The 24,669-nt window shown below is 38.2% G+C and overlaps 1 protein-coding gene across 1 annotated transcript in view; it reads left to right on the top strand.

Moving 5' to 3' along the window:
* Window positions 1-1,120: 1,120 nt before the first annotated feature.
* The window catches only part of tnks1bp1 (tankyrase 1 binding protein 1), a 33,824-nt gene continuing 10,275 nt past the window's right edge, over window positions 1,121-24,669 (top strand). Inside the window, exons 1-4 of the mRNA XM_056254855.1 lie at window positions 1,121-1,231; window positions 7,214-8,118; window positions 10,282-11,463; window positions 11,566-12,889. Of these exons, the coding sequence (XP_056110830.1) occupies window positions 7,229-8,118; window positions 10,282-11,463; window positions 11,566-12,889 (3,396 nt within the window). The 5' untranslated portion in view covers window positions 1,121-1,231; window positions 7,214-7,228. The remainder of the gene's footprint in view (window positions 1,232-7,213; window positions 8,119-10,281; window positions 11,464-11,565; window positions 12,890-24,669) is intronic.

Below are 24,669 nucleotides of genomic sequence, written 5' to 3'. Positions count from 1 at the left end.
CCGTATGCAATGATTGGACGAACATTTTATGCTCCTACCTACGCCTTCCACAGACGATATACAGATACATATATATATATATATATATATATACATTTAGACCACTTAACTTAGTGATTGCTATAAGATGCTGAGACTTTCAACCAGCATAACAAAAAATGTTTCTGGAACAAATCACCTACCCTGCCTTTAAAGTAAAATAAACAATGCTTTCGGTGTCCACTGCTTACGATTCACCAAATATAATAAAAAAGTATACAGATAAAATTAATATTGCACCAGCAAGAGTGTTACTCTAGTCTACTCTAATTTAAATATGGGTAGATTAGAAATATGGACAGATGACAGGCCATATTTCATCTGAAATCAGCGATGAAAACAATAACTATTTAACTTCAAAAGTTCTTAAAGTTCATAAAGACAAGCACTGATGTTGGCTGACAAAGCACTGTCTCGAATTTTGACGTTTTAAAAGCCTTCAATGTACAGACAATGTAACCTTTCATTGGAAGAATTTGGGGAATACCTGATTTTCCGAGGTGGGAAAAATCGTTTGTCCAATCATGTATTAAAGATTAATTGTCGACAGGTCTGTACAAAGTTTTGGCACGAAACTCTACAGTTAGAAAGTTGTCAGGGATTTTGAATGAATGTTTATACAACATGCTGTTGTCAAGTCAATTAATTAGATTCCACGCGGTTTACAATGGAATATGTTCCTATATTTGTGTCTCCCACCTTATACAGTGTTTTCTACACACCCCGTGTCTTTCTTCCATTCAACTCTACTGGTTTTTCCGGTTGAAGAAGCACGTTTATAAGAGGAGTGGCCGCGAGCAACACCTCGAGACCGCAGCTGCGAGTGCTGATGACAGGAAACGTCATTACCGGCCTGGCTCATGAATATTAATTACGCAATTGCCGTTTGCTCAGCTGATTGGCCGAAAGGCAACGCAGTTATCCAATAAACGAATCAAGCTCTGCCGAAGTCTTGCTTATGAATATTAATTAGTTTGCGTGAGTGACTCTCCCGGAAGGTTACCAAGGGACGTCAAATTAATATTCATGAGATAAGCAGTCGCAGTAGGATTCGTAAATTTGCAACCCGCCCTCCTTTCTTTAAAGTTTGAACTGCACACGCACACCTATAACCCTAAAGCACGCAGACGTGTATTTGAGCTTGGAATATATATATGTACAATCTTATGGAATAATTTCTATCACTCTACAGGTAAATGGACATTGTTTTAACTTGTTTATTTGCGGATTTAATATGCTAAATGATAACTTTCATTCTGTCTCCAATGTAAATAAATGGTAGGTTATACTTATTTCAGCCGTTATATTTATTTTGTTAATTATTCTGTATAAACTGCAAAAAAATTGTGTAGGCTATATTTTCCACCGCTGGAAATTATACAGGGTTCAAAGACAGATGGTTCATTGTAAGAGACACATATTAATAAGTTACTTATTACCAACAGGTGTAGATTACTGTGCCCCTGTTATATAAGCTTTTATTTTTATTTTATAATATAGGCCTATGTAAAATCATTAATAATAAGTCAATGACTTTATATAGACCACCAAGAGCTCATTTAGCTACATTAATGCTTATATGAAAACATAAATGAAAGTTTAATGCCATTTATATTTAAATGTACATTTAATTCATTCAATAATGATAATGTCGTTGGTTATTAGAAAAGTGTAAAATGTTCAATAAAAGTTATTTTGAAGTGTACATATTTTAAATTCAGCCAAGCATGACAGAAATGCAGGTAAATAACTAATATTTAACCTGACTGACGAAAAAAAGAAAGCTCCTCTCTGGACTGTCCATTGGGATGTAATAAGCTCAGCATGCAAATCTGTGCATAATAATTTGCATATGTTCCTGGTGAGTGTAAACTGGATATGCTGTGAACCTACTTACTTTGAACATTAATTAACTCTGTCCTTTGACCACCAGGTCTTCATTTTATTAGAGTGTCAAAATGATTGGATCTCAATAAGCGGAGAACGACTTGTATGCATTTTAATAATCTAATTTATTTAAAGTGTCTCCATGAGCTGAACATGTTTCTTAGCAGCTATAATTCTAAACATCTTGCAAAGTGGCAACTCCAATACCGATAAGGAATTGTCTGATAACCCGGTTGTGCTGCTGACAAAACATCTGTCAGCCATTAGCATTACAATATATTCTGAGTATAACATATTTTCTCCAGCTATCTCATCTGACAATACTGGCTTGCTGTTGGACCGGTTTGTTCAACGAAGACAGATTTATGTCAAGCCAGAATTTTTTTTCCACCTGTGTATAATGTTTCAATGTTTTCGTTTGAAGGATTTTCTGTTGCTTGTGGCCATTGGAAGTACATTTACATTTACATTTAGTCATTTAGCAGACGCTTTTATCCAAAGCGACTTACAACTTAGGACTAAACCAGTCATCGTGAAGAGGCAAAAACAATGCAAGAAGTGCTCAAAATACAAAGTTCAGACATAGCTCGGAGTAGCATAAGCCAGGCAAGCGAGGATTTAGAGGAAAGGATTTTTTTTAATTTTTTTTTTTTTTTTTTATGGAAGTCAGAAAGAACTCATCTTTGCCTAACTTTACAGTCTGAGTAGGGATTTTGTCCTAAACACTCACAACAAGCCATGCTCTAACCACTTGTTTAGCACTGTGAGTTTTGCACAATGATAAGAGAACATAGGCAACGGTTTCGAAATGTCAACATTCAGATTGCTCCAGTTCACTTCAGGCTATTGCAGCTTGTTGCAATTGAGAAATTTTTCCATGTGGATGGCATTTGATATGATTTCAGAGTCAAACATCAGGCACGAGTGATACTGGTCATTTGTTGTGGGTCACGCAGGGTGTGTGATAAATAGCCTGCAGAGAAACGTCTAGTCGCTCCTTGTTTGAGTAACTCTAGTTGGATGGGAAAACTTAAAAATCTAGCCCAACCAGAGTAACATGGCCTCACAGAGCTAAACCAACTGGATTGGCCTTTGTGTCTTTCCCAGAGTGCACTGATTTCATAAGTTTATGGCTGCTGAAGTGTTCATTCATTTATTCAGATCTCTGTTAGCATGCATAGCACGCAGCAACAGAAATACACAACCTGCTTGCTGTCATCTTTGCTTTACTGGTGTGTCGCTGGTGAAAAAAAAGATTTTTCTCCTATATACACTGTAAAAACGAATTTTCTTAATCAACATTTTGTCTTGTTTAACATATAGCAATTTTTTTTTTTTTTTTTTTTTTTTTTTGAGAATAGGCTATATCTTGAATTAAATTATTTTGATTAATAGTATTTTTAATATTTTTCTTATTTAATATTGTGAATGAAATGTATTTATAATATATATTTTTATCCTATTAGCAAATAGTTTTTCTTATTTTAAGCATAAATCTATAACGAGGTTTTATGCTTCGCCAAAATGGGGTGAGAAATATAAACAGTAGATATATTCTCTGAAAACATCTTATAATCTTACACGATTTTGCTTCTCAAGTAAATACATTTTATCTTAAGCGAGCATGTATTCTGTTTAAATACTAAGAAGATCTTATGAACAAGGTTTTTCCTTATATGAGGTTGTTATGGCATCCACCGATACTGACAAACTGGTATAACTAACCAGGCAAACCATTGCGGTGGCTAAAGCACATCTTCCAAGTTCCAACTAAAGTCCTAACAGGTGCTATGTGACAAGTTTCCAGAACAAGCTATTCTTTTGTTCATACTGAAAGCGAAAATGCTGAATGACGCATAAAAGTGTCGACTAAGTGACTATTTATTTACTTACTAAATCAGAACAGCAATTTTCCAGAGTGCACATTGATTAAACAATCCCAAAAACCTTCGACCACTTGCATGGGCATTACATAACTCTTTCCTTATCTCACTTTTACTGCATTGATATTGATGCTCAGATGTTTCCTCATAGTTCTGGGATTTCTTCTCTCTTTTTTTAGCTAGCCACTAAAGTGAACAACACAATGTGTGGGAAGAAGCTTTAGGGAGAAACATAAATGCAATGTCACCTAATTTGAAAAAGGCCAAACACAGGAACAGAAAACTTATATATGGCTGACATTTAACCTACAGATTTTGTAATTACAATCATATTACCTAAAATCTTCAAGTAAATAATTTAGTGTGTCCTAAAATAGTCCACCAAAAGTGTTCATCCATGTATGCTTTATGGTCTAATTTAATACTACTAAAGATCAACAGTTGATCTGGTTAGCATGGCCCCATAGACCTGTGCTTGTAGATGTTGCAACTACATCATCTGGAAGCATCTTTCTCCATTTGACAGTGATTCAAAAGTAGCCATGTGACTAAAATAAATAATTTTGCAAGCAACATGTATATCACTTAATAATAATAATAATAATTCATTACATTTATATAGCGCTTGACATACATGTTGTCAATTATATCATCTAAAATCTTAATATATCATCCAAATTTGCTTCTCATGTAAATTAACACACACATACACTCACCGGCCACTTTATTAGGTACCCCATGCTAGTAACGGGTTGGACCCCCTTTTGCCTTCAGAACTGCCTCAATTCTTCGTGGCATAGATTCAACAAGGTGCTGGAAGCATTCCTCAGGGAGTTTGGTCCATATTGACATGATGGCATCACACAGTTGCCGCAGATTTGTCGGCTGCACATCCATGATGCGAATCTCCCGTTCCACCACATCCCAAAGATGCTCTATTGGGTTGAGATCTGGTGACTGTGGAGGCCATTTTAGTACAGTGAACTCATTGTCATGTTCAAGAAACCAATTTGAAATGATTAGAGCTTTGTGACATGGTGGAAGTAGCCATCAGAGGATGGGTACATGGTGGCCATAAAGGGATGGACATGGTCAGAAACAATGCTCAGGTAGGCCGTGGCATTTAAACGATGCCCAATTGGCACTAAGGGGCCTAAACTGTGCCAGGAAAACATCCCCCACACCATTACACCACCACCACCAGCCTGCACAGTGGTAACAAGGCATGATGGTTCCATGTTCTCATTCTGTTTACGCCAAATTCTGACTCTAACATCTGAATGTCTCAACAGAAATCGAGACTCATCAGACCAGGCAACATTTTTCCAGTCTTCAACTGTTCAATTTTGGTGAGCTCTTGCAAATTGTAGCCTCTTTTTCCTATTTGTAGTGGAGATGAGTGGTACCCGGTGGAGTCTTCTGCTGTTGTAGCCCATCCGCCTCAAGGTTGTGCGTGTTGTGGCTTCACAAATGCTTTGCTGCATACCTCGGTTGTAACGAGTGGTTATTTCAGTCACTGTTGCCCTTCTATCAGCTCGAACCAGTCTGGCCATTCTCCTCTGACCTCTGGCATCAACAAGGCATTTCCGCCCACAGAACTGCCGCTCACTGGATGTTTTTTCTTTTTCGGACCATTCTCTGTAAACCCTAGAGATGGTTGTGCGTGAAAATCCCAGTAGATTAGCAGTTTCTGAAATACTCAGACCAGCCCTTCTGGCACCAACAATCATGCCACGTTCAAAGTCACTCAAATCAACTTTCTTCCCCATACTGATGCTCGGTTTGAACTGCAGGAGATTGTCTTGACCATGTCTACATGCCTAAATGCACTGAGTTGCCGCCATGTGATTGGCTGCTTAGAAATTAAGTGTTAACGAGCAGTTGGACAGGTGTACCTAATAAAGTGGCCGGTGAGTGTATATATGAATATTATAATCTAATTATTTACATGATGTGCCGATTAATTAATCTAATTAAAAGCAAATTAATCGCACATCAAATTTGACTGAGAAATTACCGCCAAAATATAATTTAAAGTCATTATTGTGTTAAATTAGAAAAGCATCAAATAGACATTACAAAAAGTAGCTTTAGAAATAAATAAATAATTTATTTGATTCAACATAGAATTTACGGTAACGCTTCCTTTTACAGTACAGTACTTACGTGTACTTACAGTGTACTTACCTAGAAAGTACTGGCTAATATAAGGTAAGTACATGGGTTAGGGGTAGGTTTAGGGGTAGGTTCAGGGTTAGTACCTAGTTATTACCCAGTAATTATAATTACTATAATAAGTACATAGTAAGTATGAGTAACAGGACTGTAAAAGGAAGCGTTACCGAATTTACTACACATACAATTTTAGGCTACAATGGCCATGATTTTTTTTCTGAATTGGTATTTCGATATATTTACAGACCAAAATAGTTTGGTTACCAACATTAGGGATGCACCGATATTAACATTTTGGCCGATACCGATAACCGATATTTTTTATATTTGAAAGCCGATATATTGGCCGATAAATCTAAATCCGAATTTTTATATAATTTTTGAGAGCCTGATTACAAAAGCAAAAGTCTCACCATTGAAAGACACGTCCCAAGCATACAGTTATAATGTTCTCATTATAATTTGATGTAGCCTATATGACAGACTTGACACTGCACATGTTGCACTTAACTGTATTTTCCATTTTTTAAGTGATTCCAATCATATTTCAAGCAAATTAAAACCATCACAACAGTGTGCAGGTGAAGGAAATAATCCATTATTTATCAGCTTTAATATATTGGCCAAATTTTCTTATTGGGCCGATATTGATAACTTTAAAAATGAACATATATCGGTGTTCGATACCGATATGGTGGCCGATACATTGTGCATCCCGACATTCTTCAAAATATCTTCGTTTATGTTACGCAAAAGAAAGAAAGTCATACAGGTGTGAAACGACACAAGGGTGAGTAAATGTAAATAACTTGAATTTTTGTTTTGGACAAACTATCCCCAAAATATGAAATTATTATTTTAATGAAATGATACTCTAAATAAGAAACTAAAACTGCTGGTAGGTGGCGGTAAATGTCTAAATGAGAATGTCATTGAAACATTTATTAATTTGATTAGTTCAAACGACTGATTCGCTCAGGAATTAAGTAAATAGGTGTGTTCAACTTGAAGCAGCGATGCGCAGATGATTCGAAAGAACATGGAGTGTGTGCTCTCTAATACTTTGATGTCGAACACACCTAAAGGCTCTCTTTATGAATGGGCCGTTGAACCATTGGTTCACCCATTTTCGAACACGCTCTTCCAAGCGTGTTTATAGTAACATCCGAAAGAAGTGTATTTATACCACTGAGATCCCACAGAGGTGTTTCTCTTGTTTCCCCATCCAGGTGCAGTGTGTAGCCATGGCTGCATGGGTGGAGGCGACCACAAGGGAAATGGGCCAACCGCTCATTAACCCAGACAAACCTTCAGTTTCAGTCCCAGGAGACACAGAGAAGCCAGCGTTGAACCCGAAACCCCTCCTCACAGCCAAACCATTTTCCCTGCAAAGGAATGCAACCGTCCGCCCGATCCGGGCCCCCAAAACCAACTTCACCAGACAGCTCCATCGAGCCGCCTCTTCTGAAACATTTCTGAATACCACTCATGCTGGTGGTCTGGAAACATCAGACTCAAATGGCACTGTAAATGGGTCTGATCAAAGTGCAGCTCCTAAACCCGTCCCGCTCAGCCCAAAACCTGACTTACAGGCTAAGCCTAAACCAGAACCTACTAAGAGTCCCGACACAACTGGTCCAAACTCAAAGCTTGATGTAACCGCTGAAGATGTGAAGAACGTTCACCCCAGGAGCAGAGCAAAATCCTTGGGTTCTCGGGAAAATCAAAAGATCCTCAACCAGAAGGAACAAGGAGCAGCCGGCGACACTGATCCAGACGTCAAAGTGCCTTCACGATGCTGGCCAGCTCGAAACCGTCTCTCCGCGGATCTGACCTCCAAGTTCCAGTCACCGTCTCAGCCCGATACTGTGGGGAGAGATGCTGAAAGCAGCAAGCCGGAGAAAGAGGAGCCACCACTTTCTCCTTCAGCAGTGTCTGAGTCCAAGTCTCCGGTGGAGAGCGAAGAGGCGGGATGCAGCATTAAAAGACGGATCAGCCTCCTCTTCGATCGATCTGCAATATCTCAGCACAGGGACACCTTCAACAAAAGAGACGTCACACCTGCTGAAATATCTATTGACATTAAACAGAGAATACAGAATCTGAGCTTGCCGTCCACTGGTGCTCCTAAAAGGTTAGTGAAGCCTGCATTCTCCTTTTGACCCTCAATAAGTATTTCACAATAATACCTGTGTTTCCTAAGCACAACACATTCTCTATGCGTGGACATTAACAGATAGCAAGGCTCAGTTGATTGAACTAATACTTGAACTGTCAATTGATCTTGCTCATCAAATTTTATGTCTTGCATACTAAAGCATGATTAATCATCAAGTCAGATTTACTTATATAGTGCTTTTCACAATACACATTGTTTCAAAGCAGCTTTACAGAAGGTCACAATGTTATCTTAATATCTTTATGCCTTAAAGTTGCATTAAACAGAGTCATATAGGCGGTGATACAGTAGGATTTTACAATGATACAACCAATCAAGATGTTATATATTTCGCTCTACGCTAGTATGTGTACGTGATTGCGCGTGTACGTGTATACGCATATACACATATGATTGGTATGTGTATAATTTTTTTTTTTGTAATTATCATATTTGTACTTGTATGTAAACCAGTAGCCTAGTGTTTCGAATGTCAATTTAAATTTTTCCATTAATATTTCCATATTTTGTTTCACATACTTCCTACTTTTTGTTTACATATTTAAACAGTCTGAAGCAAAGGACATTTTATCAGAACCGCTAGTAAATTACATGATATTTTATTTAGTAGCCTAACTGTCACGGATTGGATGGCTGCGATGAAGCGCACGACGATACGGATATAACAGAAAACTCTTTAATGCAATATAGCAGGAGATCCCAGGAATACAGTTCCACATGCAACGTTAACATAAATGAGATCGAACACTGAACAAAGGAAACTAAGGGCTTATAAACACAGGGAGTATAATTAAGGGAAAAATAGAACAGGTGCAAATGACAAATTAAAATCCATAGTTACTATGAACAGCGGGAAAACAGAACAAAAGGAATAGGAAACAACGAGAAACAAACAGATCCAAGACCTAAACGTGACACTAACATTTAGGTTTTGTAAATCACTAAAATAAAAAATTTTCTTTAGAATTGCATCTCTATTCTAAGCAACACAAAAAAAGTGATAGACAATTTATCCACAATCATGCAGCTCTTTTGCAAACTCAAACGTTTGGTTTTCTGTGATGTTTACTGATGTTTTCCACGTTGTTATCTAGCTAGCTGACTAACATAATGTGTTAAAAAAACTATAAACCAATCTGTAATATTTTAACTGTAATATTACAATCTATAATATTTTATCGTTTAACTGCAAAAGTGTGTTTATGAATTTATGCTGTTTATGAATAATCTAGCTGTGAAATTTCCCACTTGTTCCAACTTTTTTGACAAATATTTTGTGAAGAAAAAATAACATTTAATAATAAATATATAAATTCCTACACTGGAAACAACCATAAGTAATTTTTCTTTTGCACGTTTTTGGCCAACTAAATTGGCCAGTTAAAGTTTGTTGAGTAATTTTTACTTAGTTGAAGTTTAGTTTGAAATACATTTTACCCAAGACAGTGAAGCCATGCTTTTAACGTGTATGCTTTTCTTAGTACATCTCAGTAAATACAGTATATATTGTGTAGACAACATATAGAAGTAATGTGGTACCCAGCTGAACACATGCAGAGACCTTAATACTTGGTACAAAATACACAATAACGGTAACATTCGTTAATTTTTCAGTATGAATTTGTCATTTTGAGTTAAACTTAAAATAAACTCCAGATGTCACAAAACAGCAAGTTACTAAACCTAACTACAAAAGCAATTTGATAAAACATAAAACATGATAAATACTGGAAACAGTGAACATGCAACCTTATTAATTTTCATGCCCCACTGCATTATGGGAACACCAGTATCAGAAAGTTGAGTAGGTTTTACTTAATTTTATAATGTACAATCTACAAGCTTAAATTAAGTATTATTATAGAATTTACTTTGTTTTTTAAATTCTTGCCTGAACTAACTTATTCAGGTAAAAATTACATTTGTTTTTTCTCTAGTATTTACTTCACCACAGAATCACTTTTATCAGTGAATGCATAGCTAAAGATAAAAATGGATCATTATTTTGTGGTGTGGGCAATGAAAATGTTGGCAGGAATGTCAAGTATGTATGTTTCTGGCCTTATGTTGTCCTCACCTTTAAAGCTGTAACATATTTCCAAACTCTTCTATTTGCAGTCCACCATATGAGAAGACGAATGAGAGATCATCTGAAAGAGAAACAGAGAAGGTTCCTGTTGACAAACCACAAAATACATCAGAAATCAAGAACTCTGCTGCTAGTGTGGAGAACGCAGAAGAAGAGGAAGACGATGAAGTTGAAGAGGACAAGGAGAACTATGTCGCTGTTCCTGTTTACCAAAGGGTTAGGATGAGCATAGATGCGGAGAAAAAGCAAAAGGAAGAGGAAGAAAAACAGCGAAAAGATGAGCAGTTAGAGAAAGAACGACAGCAGCAGCACGAAAGGGGAAGACGTTTGGAGGAGGAGAGGAAGGCAAAAGAAATCGAGAGACAGCGAGAGGAAGAGAGAAAACAACAAGAGGAGAAGCAAAGGCAGATGGAAGAAAGGAGAAAGCAAGAGGAAGAATGGAAGAGAAAAATTGAAGACGAAAGAAAAGAGGAGGAGAGGAGGAGGCAGGCCGAAAAGGAGAGGGAGAGACAACAAGAGCAGGAGAGATTAGAAAGAGAGAGGCAGATTGAAGAGGAGAAAAGGAGGACTGAAGAAGAAAAAGAGAGACAGAGAGAGGAGGAACGACTGAGACAGGAGAAAGTAAAGAAAGAAAGAGAAATGGAAGAAGAAAGGAGAAGACTCCAGGAGATGGAGAGACAGAAAGAAGAAGAAAAACTGAGAAAAGAACGAGAAATGGAGAGAATAAGGAAAGAAAAAGAAATGGAGAAAGAGAGGCTGAAAGAGGAGGAAAGATTGAGGCAAGAGCGAGAAATTGAGAGAATAAAGAAAGAAAAAGAAATGGAAGAAGAGAGACTGAAAGAGGAGGAAAGATTGAGACAAGAAAGAGAAAAAGAGAGACTGAAAAAAGAAAAAGAGATGGAAGAAGAGAAGCGAAGAATTCAGGAGATGGAGAGACAGAAAGAAGAGGAAAGACTGAGAAAAGAACGAGAGATGGAGAGAATAAGGAAAGAAAAAAATATGGAAGAAGAGAGACGGAAAGAGGAGGAAAGGTTGAGACAAGAACGAGAAAAAGAGAGACTAAAAAAAGAAAAAGAGATGGCACAAGAGAGAGGAAGAATTCAGGAGATTGAGAGACAGAAAGAAGAGGAAAGACTGAGAAAAGAACGAGAGATGGAGAGAATAAGGAAAGAAAAAGAAATGGAAGAAGAGAGACGGAAAGAGGAGGAAAGGTTGAGACAAGAACGAGAAAAAGAGAGACTAAAAAAAGAAAAAGAGATGGCACAAGAGAGACGAAGAATTCAGGAGATTGAGAGACAGAAAGAAGAGGAAAGACTGAGACAGGAAAGAGAAAAAGAAGAGCGGTTAAAGAAAGAGAGAGAAATGGAAGAGGAGAGACTGAAAGAGGAGGAAAGATTAAGACAAGAACAAGAAAAAGAGAGACTGAAAAAAGAAAAAGAAAAGGAAGAAGAGAGACGAAGAATTCAGGAGATGGAGAGACAGAAAGAGGAAGAAAGAATTAGAAAAGAGCAAGAAATTGAGAGAATAAGGAAAGAAAAAGAAATGGAAGAAGAGAGGAGAAGAATTCAGGAGATGAAGAGACAGAAAGAAGAGGAAAGACTGAGACAGGAACGAGAAAAAGAAGAGCGGTTAAAGAAAGAGAGAGAAATGGAAGAAGAGAGACGAAGAGTTCAGGAGATGGAGAGACAGAAAGAAGAAGAAAAACTGAGAAAAGAACGAGAAATGGAGAGAATAAGGAAAGAAAAAGAAATGGAAGAAGAGAGCCGAAGACTTAAGGAGATGGAGAGACAGAAAGAAGAAGAAAAATTGAGAAAAGAACGAGAAATGGAGAGAATAAGGAAAGAAAAAGAAATGGAAGAAGAGAGACGAAGACTCCAGGAGATGGAGAGACAGAAAGAAGAGGAAAAACGGAGAAAAGAACGAGAAATGGAGAGAAAAAGGAAAGAAAAAGAAATGGAAGAAGAGAGACGAAGACTCCAGGAGATGGAGAGACAGAAAGAAGAGGAAAGACTGAGAAAAGAACGAGAAATGGAGAGAATAAGGAAAGAAAAAGAAATGGAAGAAGAGAGACGAACACTCCAGGAGATGGAGAGACAGAAAGAAGAGGAAAGACTGAGAAAAGAACGAGAGATGGAGAGAATTAAAAAAAAGAGAGAAATTGAGGAAAGAAAAAGAATGGAAGAAGAAAGACTGACGCAGGAAAGAGAGAGAGAGAAAGAGAGACTGAAGAAAGAGGAGATAGAGAGGTGTAAATCAGTGGAGATTCTTCGAGAGGAAGTTCCTACGAGTTTGGATCTAATATCGTTTGATGCGTCTCAGACTCTCGTCTCCTCGGCCTCTCCTCAACTCAGCGAAGTGCTTTACGACGACTTCTCAGTCAAACCACGAAGATGGGGAACCGGAGCGAGACGTTCCTCAACGCCGTCTCCATCCAGAGAACCTGAGCGGAACCTCCAGCCAGAACCAAAGTCCGATGATCCTGGATCCCAAGAGCCGTGTGGAGAACGGGGAAGTGTGGAGGAGCTGACGGGATCTGAGCCTGAAGCTTCCAGTCCACAGAACTCTCCCTGTAAACACACACCTGTATCTGAGTCCAAACCAGAGCATCTGCTGGAGCCACAAACACAATCTGATGAGGTGAGGCCAGTGGAGTTCATTACATTTCGGAATATTGTTTATTTATTAATATTGTGATATATGTTTTAATAAGGGACTTTACATTACATGGATTTTATCTCATGTAAAATGGTGTTCTTTTGAGGTAAAAAAAAACTCCCTGTCTAAACTCCCATAACCATAATCACTGTAATGCATAACTTATTGCTTTTGTCTAATGGTGCCAAGATCAATATTATAAAATGCACCAATTTTCCAGATGTTAAAATTCCAAGGCATAAAAGTAAAAAAAAAAACATTGTCAAAATATTTACATTTAGTTATAAGAGTATTATACTTAATATAATTTATATAATATAGAAAATATATAATAAAAAATTATATTAAACAATACATTTTCTAATATAAAATAATGTAATATAAAGTATAAAATATAAAAGTTGAAAAAGTCTAAATCTTCACATTTATTATTATTATTATTAATAGTAATTGTGATCCAAGACACATCTTAATATAATATAAAATAATGTAATACAAAAATATTAAAACTTTATTAAAAACTTTGATATGATCAATAAGTTGTTATAAACTGTTTTTATACACATTTTTTAAGTCCGTTTAATGTGATTTAAGTTGAAATGACTTTAACATCCAAGTTGATTGTATTTTAAGGCAGCAACCTTTTTTAAGTGTTGTTTAAATTATTAATAATAATCAGAGTCATTTAGTCCATTAGTCTAAAAAAGCAATGTATAGAATATGCATTCGCAGTGTTGATCTGCATTTCAAACACGGCTGATGCAATCAGAGTTCAGAAGTATTTGTTTTACTAATACATTTTGAAAAATTACATCAATTCATTTTTATGAAGAAAATGTTTACATTTGAATAGAACAAAAACTAAATAGGCCCCACTAACTTTAGTCTGAGCTGGTGCTGGTAAACTTAATTTTGTCCCTTTTGGCTTTCAGTAGTTCAATGTAGGATAAACTTTTTCCTGTTGTGGAGAGGAGATCTTATCTGTTAGCATTAGTATTCAACTCAGTCTTGGTTACGGGTGCATGAATCCTCAAAAATGTACTTCAGTATGATGGCATAATATAAAGACACATTTATGCCACTTGCTCAGTGGATGTTTGTGTGTTTGCTTGGAAGTTATCAAGGTGTTAAAATGGACTAGCGCTCCAGACGAAAAGATAGCTCCTGGATTTGCACAACTTTGCATTGTGTCTTAATAACAGAACACAATGGCACGCAAAGCCAAAAAGTTCTTGTTTTCAATATTACATACAGAGAATTTCACGATTTTATTAGTGACAGCAGCAAACATAATCCGGCAGGGCAAGAAGCCGTGTTCTGCTGCTGTTCCTCTTGGGTTGACCAGTGTCTTCAGGGCAGGGCCTTGGTTTCCATTGATTGTCATGTTGGAGTTTCCCAGTGGTGTTTTATGACGGCATAGAGTGATGTCACCGCAGTAGATGGTTTTGTGTGTGTGTGTGGGGGGGGGGGGGGGGGGGTATAGATGTGTTTATTCTTACACAACGCTTGTCTTTGAGTCAGGCCTGTGGAATTTTCAAAGAACACCTATCGACTGTCAAAGTGTACCTTAACTTTTTGCATTTGCGCAACAGATTATACAGACATTGCCTTTGATTACATGTACACTAATATGTTATGACTGATTCTTGCACAATTAATCCTGATTAAATTATTGTTAGGATGTCTATTCCCTAGGATATATAGTTGTTTTACCGCCACTTGCTGCACTGCAACACAGAATGTTCAATTCAAATATAATAATAGATTGAGTCATTTTTATGAAGTTAAATCAAATTGAATAATTATTATTAGGATGTTTACATGACATGGGGGACCATCTTTAATTGTGTTTATATGCTCCTTGCCATTATTCACTAAGAAGTATAGTTGTTTTACAGCCATTTTGTTGCTATTCTCTTGTACACAGAAACATTAATGTTCAATTCAAATGGAGTATGCCTGTTTGTTGCTGCTGGTTTATTATTATTAGTCTGCTTCAAATGCAAAATATCCCCTGGTTCTTGAGTGGCAGAAATGCGATTGAATTGTATACTTGACTTGTTTTGTTTTTTCATACTATGCATGTCAATGGCTATCGTTTGGTTACAAGCATTCTTCAAAATATCTTATTTGTGTGAAATTCATACAGGTTTGGAACAACTTGAGGCCGAGTAAATGATGACAGAATGCACTGGATTTGATCAAGCACAAAGTATGAGCTACAGTACAACTGAGTTTAGAAAGCACCACTGATTATGGTTTAGAGAGTTGAACTTGCATTTGATTGCTGTGAAATGGGAACAGACAGAGGATTTTCTTCTTCTCCGATCTTCATGTAAATGATTTGCAAAGCCCTATAGGTTTAGACGTTTATTCCTTTCACATGCAAAGCAGAGAGGTAAAGGGTGTTTTTAAATGTCAAAAATAATCCTAATGTTTAATCTCCAAATTTTTTAAAAACAAATAGCAAATGTGCAGTGATGCAGAATGATTGAAATATTTTTGCCATATATTTTATTTTATCAAATTTTTTGGTTGTCACTTTTTGGCCTCTAAATGAGCTTTAGAGGCCGTTTACACAATGCCATTTTCAACTAAAAACAGAAACAAAACACGTTTGATGTGTTTTGGTCGTTTATTTACACGACAATGGCATTTTGGGGGCCTGAAAATGCAAACTTTTGAAAACAGGTTTCAAAGTGCAAGTTTTTGAAACTGATATCGTTAACATCTCTGTGTAAACTACAAAAACATGAATTTGTGAAAACGAGAACGTCATGTGCATGTGTGACGTGTTGATAGGCACATAGTGTTTCTTTTTTTACAAAGTGACATCGCCATCTCCTGGCCTGACAGCAGTTTAGTTGTTTTCGCAGATCTGTGATCGCTTTGAAAACGTTGTTGTCTGTAGGCCTACGTGAAAAACGCAAAGGAAAAACGTTTCCGTTTTTAGTGCATCGACTCGGGTCTTACTGAGGCTATGTTTACACGGAAATGATCTGAAGAGAAAACGCAAAAGTGGCGTTGCGTTATCACTTTTTATTCTGCGTTTAGACGAGCGTTATGGTTGGGAAATCAGCGTGCATATGGTGACGCAAAAGTGTGTGAAATTCGAAGTAGTATGCACTCCAGGCGGCTAGGTGGCAATGTGAAGCACAGCTACACAACAACACCAATATCTTAGAATATTTTGTACAACTGCTAAAAAGACTCTTGTATGTTTTTCAGAGCTGCTAGGGCATTTTGAAGGTCCGACGTATGGAAATAATCTGACATGTTGGTTGTTATTTCCCTGTACTGGCGCATACATGTGACGTAAACGCGTACGCGACGAGAGCCACCGTGAGCAGATTTGCGTTTTTACCGTTCGGGAACGCGACGGTGGAGCGTTTTTGAGATTTATTTTCCACTCTGGAGGGTGGTTTCACTTTTTTGTGTTTTTAAGGCCATGTTTACACGGAAACGATCTGAAGAGAAAACGCAAAAGTGGCGTTTCGTTTTCACTTTTTATTCTGCGTTTAGACGAGCGTTATGGGGGGGAAATCTGCGTGCATATGGAGACGCAAAAGTGTTAGAAATGCGATGTAGTGTGCACTCCAGGCGGCTAGGTGGCAATGTGAAGCACTGCCACACAACAACAACAAGTCCGTGCGCCTGCGTATAACCTTCCTTCTACTTCTCTCCCTAGTAGCGCGAAATTGAAAAGACTCTTGGACGTTTATCAGAGCTGCTAGGGCAACTTGAAGGTCCGACGTATGGAAATAATCCGACATGTTGGTTGTTATTTTCCTGTACTGGCGCATGCCTGTGACGTAAATGCGTACGCGACGAGAGCCACCATGAGCAGATTTGCGTTTTTACCCGTTTAGACGGAAACGCGACGGTGGAGCGTTTTTAAGATTTCCACTTTGGAGGGTGGTTTCACTTTTTTGCGTTTTTAAGCCCCAAAAACGCCGTCGCCGTGTAAACGAAAGGCACATCCGATAAAATATTATTACGTTTTCACCCGGAATCGTTTTCGTGTAAACAGGGCCTTAGTCCCCAAAACGCCGTTGCAGTGTAAACGGCACATCCGATAAAATATTTTTACGTTTTCACCCGGAATCGTTCTCGTTTAAACGGGGCCTGAGAGTCCATGCTATGGTTTACACCAAAGGATAGAAAATGTGTGCATGTATGGAATTTTTGACATACCAGCTCCTCCTCCTCCTCCTTTGGTTTATGTACTCTTGTTAACTTTTAATAAATCTGTTCTTTAAAAAATAAGAATAAGTTAAAAAAAAAATCAGCATCCACCTGAATGTGTGCTTGATAGGTAATATTAAAACAAATTGCTTTGAAATTCACTGTGATTATAGTATAATTTTAATTTTCCACCTCTTAAGCTGTTGTGAAATGATTTAATCAAATGTAGGCTAATTCTAAAGAAGCCGTTTGAGCTGTTCAGCAGTAAATGGTTATGAAATATGATTCTCTGTAATGTCAAGTGGATCTGTTTCTGGATTAGTTTTCATTCGCCTGAGGAAACGTCTATAATTTCCCTTCTGTTGAACAGTGTTCAGTCATGATATGTTGTGTTGTAGTTTGTTTGACTCTATCCTTTAGTATGCTGAAGTGTAGTGTGAATAGATGTTGTGACTGGTGAGTGTTGTTTTTGTTGAAGAATACTTGGATTGAGGTGCTTTTCTAATCCACCGGGGGTCAATAAAGCTTAAAAAAACACAATTGATTAAATCAACCGGGTGCTTTTGCACTTATGAGGTTTCACAAACATTCTTACCCATATTTTGAATTTGGTTCTTATTTCAATTATTCACGCTGATCAAGTTTCCATGAAATCACAAGTGACACTATTTTAGGTGTCCTGAAATCCTCTGCCGTTGCTTGGTGGTTAAATGTTGTCAGTTGCAGTAGTGTGTGTGTGTGTGTGTGTGTGTGTGTGTGTGTATTGTGTATATGTAATAATGTGAATGCAAAGCTGAATTTTCAGCATCATTACTCCAGTCTTCTTCAGTCACATGATCCTTCAGAAATCATTCTAATATGATGATGATGCTGTCGTGCTGCTTTATATTTTTGTGGAAACCATGATATTTTTCAAAAGAACAGCATTTATTTAAAAATAGAAATCTTTTGTAACATTATAAATCAATTTGATGCATCCTTGCTGATTAAAAATACTCAAAACAGTTTTACTGACCTAAAACTATATATATATATATATATATAGAGAGAGAGAGAGAGAGAGAGAGCAATATGTATATATATATATATATATAGCAATATGTGTGTTGTGAATCAGTTTAAGTTTATACTTATAAATGGCTACTACAAAGTTTCTTCTCCTCACAGTGTGACAGCTGGTGTCAGGTATAGTCTAATGCAGCCTTTCTCAAAGTGGGTGCCGCGGCACACTGGGGTGCCCCCTGACTGTGTCAGGGGTGCGGCCAAAAAATTACGTAGGCTAAAAAAAAAAAAAAATCTAAAAAAAATCTGACATTTCATATATAAATATATTTACATAAATACATTCTTCTTCTTTTTAAACATATGAACGTATTAATAAAATTGTAAATTCATTTTAGATAAATATATATACGAAAATATATACGGAAAAAAAACGGTGTTGCCTACGTGTTATCTTTTTAAACTTTGCACCCTGTTGACTTATACGGGGCAAGTTTTAAACCTGCTTTTAGCCTCTTAACAACCTTAATGTGTCATTACAAGTGCACAGCCATATGAGTGAACACGGTGAATCTGACTGCAGTAAATGTGAAAGATATGAATAAAAATGATGTTTATTCAGCCAGCTGCTCACATACCCGTATTTTCTTCCTATTTTCGGTCGAAGTCCACAGTAGGCGATTGTCGAGTGCGCGCGCGCGATCATTGGTAACTAAGCAACAGTGGAGACTGACTGTCAGCTGTCAGCCGATGACGGTGCTGTATGGTGTTCTGAGAATATCAGCTCAAATGGATAGTTCATCCGAACCAGATGTTGAACACACGGAGGAGGTTTGATCGCGCGCGCGAACTCGACAATCAACTACTGTGGACTTCGACCGAAAACAGGATAAAGAGATTATTCCTGCCTTCGTGAAAGCTCGGATCACAGTTAAGACTGATATATCAGCCCAGGCATCCACGATCCATTGCCAGATAGTGGCGTAAGTCGCCTGGCGCTGTCTCCCCGTCTTGGTGAACGTGTGTTCACCATCCATGTATAAGGCGCTCCGAATTATAAGGCGCACTGTCGTTTTTTGAGAAAATTAAAGGCTTTTAAGTGCGCCTTATAGTGCGGAAAATACGGTATATAAAATTAACCATAAAAATCCGTCTCACAAGACCGAAGCAAGACACACACAACTTGACGCAAGTGACGCAGCGTCAACCCATAGCAACGCGTTATAGCAACAACACCTCAGACTGACAGAAACGTAAAAATAAATGTGAATTTAGCCCACTTTAGTTTTGTACACATTGTCATGTTAATTATAAGCAAATAATTTTTTTTATTGACCACAATATACCAAAAGGTGCTATAAAATTGTTATTATTATTTACAGTTCGTATTATGCCCCTTTCATTACTGTTCTGTCTAAATAAACAGGACATTTGCATTTACATTTGGGTTATGCAGTGTTTTTAAATTATATTTTACACTGGGGTGCCTTGAGATTTTATGCACTTTTGAAAGGTGCCCTGACTGAAAAAAGTTTGAGAAAGGCTGGTCTAATGCACACGCAAGCTATGGCTCAAATTAGACACACACACACACACACACAGCCTGTTAGTCATGGCAAATAGTCAAACTAATGCACAGTGAAGTACAAAGCACCTGATTCAGCAGTAGTTTGCATAAGGGCTTTGTGGTTTAGCATTTCTCTCCCAATGTTCACAGGTACAGAAAGGTTCCCACATAAAACTCTTCCCTGTTTTCTCTCTCTCTGTGTCCTTCTACATTTTATTATTTACAAATACAGTCAGTGACACGTGATTTTCCTCGATCAGCTTTCATCCCTTCCCCCTTTCTCTCCGTTTCTCCGAGCTGGGATGTTGTCACTCATTTGAGGGCTGTGCCTGTTTCCGGTACCTGTTCGTACCTGCAGCGGGACAGGTATAAGAGGTGGGCTTGCCGGAGTTCTGCTATGTTTTTCCATTGGGATCTGGGAGAAGTGCACAAGAACAAGTGCTCACTGGACTTCAACATTGGATGTCTGAAGATTTTTTTTCCTTGATTTGTATTTCTACTGCATCCAAACAGGAAGATTTCACAGGAGATCGACCGCAGAATGGATTGACACGTTACATGTGCTCTGTGGAGGAAAGTGCCGGAAGAGCGTCAAGGATTGATAGACAACCTGAAGTGCTTTCTGTGATCGGCATAAACTCTGGTCCAGTTTGGTTTACAGGTCAAGATGCCTACAGAGATGCCAGTGTGTTTTGGCTATAACGCCCCCTAGACCTCACATCTGGGATTTATTACCAAAAACCCACTGAAAGAGTCGCGTTACCACCAGATACCAGACTTTCCTAACATACTTTGCCATTTGGGGTAAATGAAGATGCAGTTCCTGGGTGAGAAACTCTCCGAGGTGCAGACACAAGTGTCGGGTTGGATGGGCAACATGCGTCGCTCATTACAGGAGGCGGTGGAGTTGGTTTCAGGCACTCTGGAGCGCGAGGAAGTAATAGACGAAGAGGAGAAGGACGAAGAACGAGTGGGAAGGTTTGACAGGGCCATCTCACCGCTGAGAAGTTTTGCTTCTCGTGGTCGACAGTCCCTTCGGAATCTGTCTCAGCAAAGCCGGCAGCGTTTTTCCCTGCGCAAACGCACAACTACGTCAAACTCCAATAATGTAAGAGTGTGTGTACTCTGCTCTCTCTCTTTCTCGTTCTCGTTCTCGCTTAATCAGACAATGTTTTAAGGTATTGTGTAGTCTGTTCCAAAACATTTATGATTTTTTTTTTACGGCATGCTCAAAGTTATTTGGAAAGTCGCTGTTGCGATTCTCTTTGTGAAAGGTTGGACCTTGAGGCCCAAATTATTATTTTTAGTTGTTATTATTATTATAATGATTTTTGTCATGACAACTCTCGGAGAGATTGGCATAGGAATGGTAATGGATATAGCAATGTTAAAGGGTTAGTTCACCCCAAAATAAAAATTCTGTCAGTAATTACTCTCCCTCATGTTGTTCCAACCCCTTAAGACTTTCGTTCATCTTCGGAACACAAATTAAGATATTTTTGATTAAATCTGAGAGCTGGATCACTCCTCCATAGGCTTCTGACTGTACGTTCACACCGCCGCCGACTTGAGCTTCCAAAGCGGCCGGAAGTCATTCATTTTCAATGGAAGCTGGCTTCTCTCAGCTGCAAGGAGCGTCAAATCCCTCGGCGTCGCATTTGGGCGTTTTGAGCGTCAATCAGAAAGTTGAAAGAAGCTCAACTTTATGGTAATGAGCTATGACGCGGTTCAGCGGCAAGCAGCGGCAAAACGCCAGCAACCAATCAGAATAAAGACGTCCTTCACTCTGGCTGATTCCGGAGAAACATACGATGTGAACTTTCGTTCCTACCAAAACATTGGTTCCGAGAAAATGGAGGAGAGCTGATAATCGCTGTTGCTGGGTTTCCTATCATATATGATATGACGTTGTTTGCTTACAGGGACCAGTTACAAAAGAACGAGGCATGGGGTAAAATAGCTGGAATAGCTGCTAATGCAAATAATAGCCTAATGCAAATAATAATAATAATAGCTAATTATTATTTTTTCCCCCGACCAAATGTGACCAAAACGGTTATAAAAATGGTGTCATTATAAATGGTTTCTTCAATGTATTGCTTGTTTTTTCTGTTTATTCCATTTCATGTTGTGACACTTCTCTTCTCCCTGCTACGTCAGAGCGTCCAAAGCGTCAACGAGCTTCCCCGTGCTTTTTGACAAGCGTCCTTGACAGAGCAGCCAGAGCTTCTTTGACGCTCAAATCGGCGGCGGTGTGTACGTACAGTAAGGGATTGAAACTTGCCGGCCCAGAAACGTTAAAGACATCGTTAAAATAGTCCAAGTGACTACAGTGGCTCAACCTTAAGTTTATCAAGCGACGAGAATACTTTTTGTGCGCAAAAACAAACAAAAATAACGACTTTATTCAACATTTCCTTCTCTGTGGGCCTCAAGATTTCACGTAGTGTAACTGCGCAGCGCTTCTGGGTTGTACGTCACACGTAGGCTCACTATTGGCCGACGCTGGTCTTTAATGTATTTGGTCTTAGTGAAATAGATCCGCTACGCTGCTGCTGCTGCTGCAGAACAAGTACCAAGACTTGCTACTGCCAATACATTCACAGCATGTGAGCATGTAAGACGTACTGCTGATGAACATGCATGATTTAACCCCCGTAGCAGATCTATACAGGTGGAGCTGGGGTAGGTGGAGGGTTTCTGAAAGCCCGCTTCAGACTGCTAACGGCAACACTATCGGTATTTGAATGTTGAGCCGCAGCTCATTGGCCGCTGATGCAACAGCAACCAATCAGCTGCGTTATATAGATGATGATGCGATTGCTATCAAATGAGTTAAGGACCTGCGTCATCTAGTGTTTCATGCTGCTTATTATTATTTATTATAATTTAAAGGCCCACTGAAGTGCCTTGAAACACGTAGCATTATTCAACGTGTTGACGTAATTTCCACTGAAACAGGAGGACAGGGCGGGACATATCGAGCAGCTCCTCCCCTTTTTAAAATAGCCAATAGCGTTTCAAAGCTCGGCCAGAGCCGTTTAGCTCAGTAAAGTTGCATTTCACAGCTTTTGGCAGCCACAGTGTAAGTGATTCACCTTTTAGATTTAATATGTAACTGTTAATAAAGCAAAACAGTGAACATAATCATGCTTCCAGAATGCATGTGTTTGAGAAGTTTATAGTGTAATTTATGTTGGTGTTATCTCTTCTGCTCGTCAGTGCTAATGCCGAGTCTGTCTAACCGTTTCTCTTCTTAATCTCCTTCGGATCGCTTACAACATTCAGTGCAGAATTCAAACGGGTCCGAAATGTTTTCTGGTCTGTGTCGACTCAATCACATGATCCGCTCTGTGTATCGTGTCTCTGGACCGGAGCTGCGGTGGTTCGCGTGACACTAACGTGAAACCAGACTTCATTCCCCCCGATGGAACACTGTCTGAATCGTTCCCTGTCCCCTATTTAGCGCACTGTGTGCCATTTACTGTGTAGAAAATAGTAAATGTGAATTCAGCAGCAGCTTCAGGGTCTATTTATACTGTAGGGGGCGGAGCTTCAGATTCTAGAGAGCATTTGATTGGACAGAAAATCTGATGAGAAGTTAAAGTGCAGAGTGATGTCCTCAAAATCATTGATCCATATTGGCAGAAGTGAGAGACTAAGTTTTGAACTCTTATTTCTTCTAAATGCGACTTTTGTCATTGTTTTGGAGCAAAGTAGCTACTTTAGGCTAACATATTCATACTAAAAGCAAAAAAATACTTACATTTTGATTTCATGGGGACTTTAATTGGATTTAATTGGTATTGATTATTATTATTAATCCTTACAATCTGATTACAACTCCTGTCAGCGCACATGCATGAGTCAGTGTGTTCACTTGAAATTCTGTTAAACAGGATCTAAGGAGTCCTGGAATATTTTAGCTCGGAATCTCGAGCTGTCTAGGCTTGTTTTTACTCACTTGTACATTTGCTCATCCTCTCATGCTGGGTCTTCTGTTTCTCTAAATGCATCTCTGTCAGTCATGACAGGTCTTTCTTGATCCACCCAAAACTCTCAAATTAAATTGGACCACCTTAATTTGGCACCCATCCCACAGACGTGAACATGTCTGTCTATATAGAGAGGTTTTATTTAGGTGGACTGTTCAAAAGTTTGCGGTTGATGTGTTTTTTGAATGTTATTGAAAAAAGACTCTTTTGCTCACCAAGACTGAGTTTTTTCGAGTAAAAATACAGTAAAATCAGTAATATTGTGAAATATTTTTACAATTTAAAATAACTGTTTTCTATTTAAAAATATTGTAAAACATAATTTATTCCTGTGATCAAAGCTGTATTTTCAGCATCATTACTCCAGTCTTCAGTGTCACGTGATCCTTCAGAAATCACTCTAATATGATGATTTGCTGCTCAAGAAACATTTCTTACTAATGTTGAAATGGCTGTGCTGCTTTGTATTTGTGTGGGAACTGAATAGAAATATAAAGTTCAATAGAAGAACAGATTTTTTTATTATTATAAATATCTTTACTCTCACTTTTGACCGATATGATGCGTTCTTGCTGAATAAAAATAATAAATAAATTTAAATCTATCTGACCCCATACTTTTCAACAGTATTGTATGGCCTCTATGAGTATGATAGCGGATGGCTATATATGTATCTTTTAATGTTTGTGTAATTTCAGGAAAGAGGTTTTGACGGTGTGTTTTAGGTCACTAGTTGCTGCATGACTCATGGATTGTTAGTAAAATATCACGGGACGACCCTAGAGGTGCTCCCGGAACAGTAGAGCAGAAATGTAGTCCTCTCCCATAGTGAGTACACAAACTAAAGCTACACATTGACCTTGTTTGTTCCTACATGCACATTTTCGTTAAGCCATATACAGTAATATGCAGCATGTTAGCAATTCTGCACAGTATTGTATTGAATGAAACAGTATTTCTTGAACTTTTTGTCTGTTCAGTTGTGTTTGGACATGAGTTTATATAAATTAATA

The sequence above is a fragment of the Rhinichthys klamathensis genome, unplaced genomic scaffold (assembly GCF_029890125.1).
Source record: "Rhinichthys klamathensis goyatoka isolate OS25496 unplaced genomic scaffold, OSU_Roscu_1.1 h1tg000114l_1, whole genome shotgun sequence".
Taxonomy (NCBI): Eukaryota; Metazoa; Chordata; class Actinopteri; order Cypriniformes; family Leuciscidae; genus Rhinichthys; species Rhinichthys klamathensis.
The sequence above is the reverse complement of the archived record's forward strand: the minus strand, read 5'-3'. Positions and strand labels throughout refer to the sequence as shown.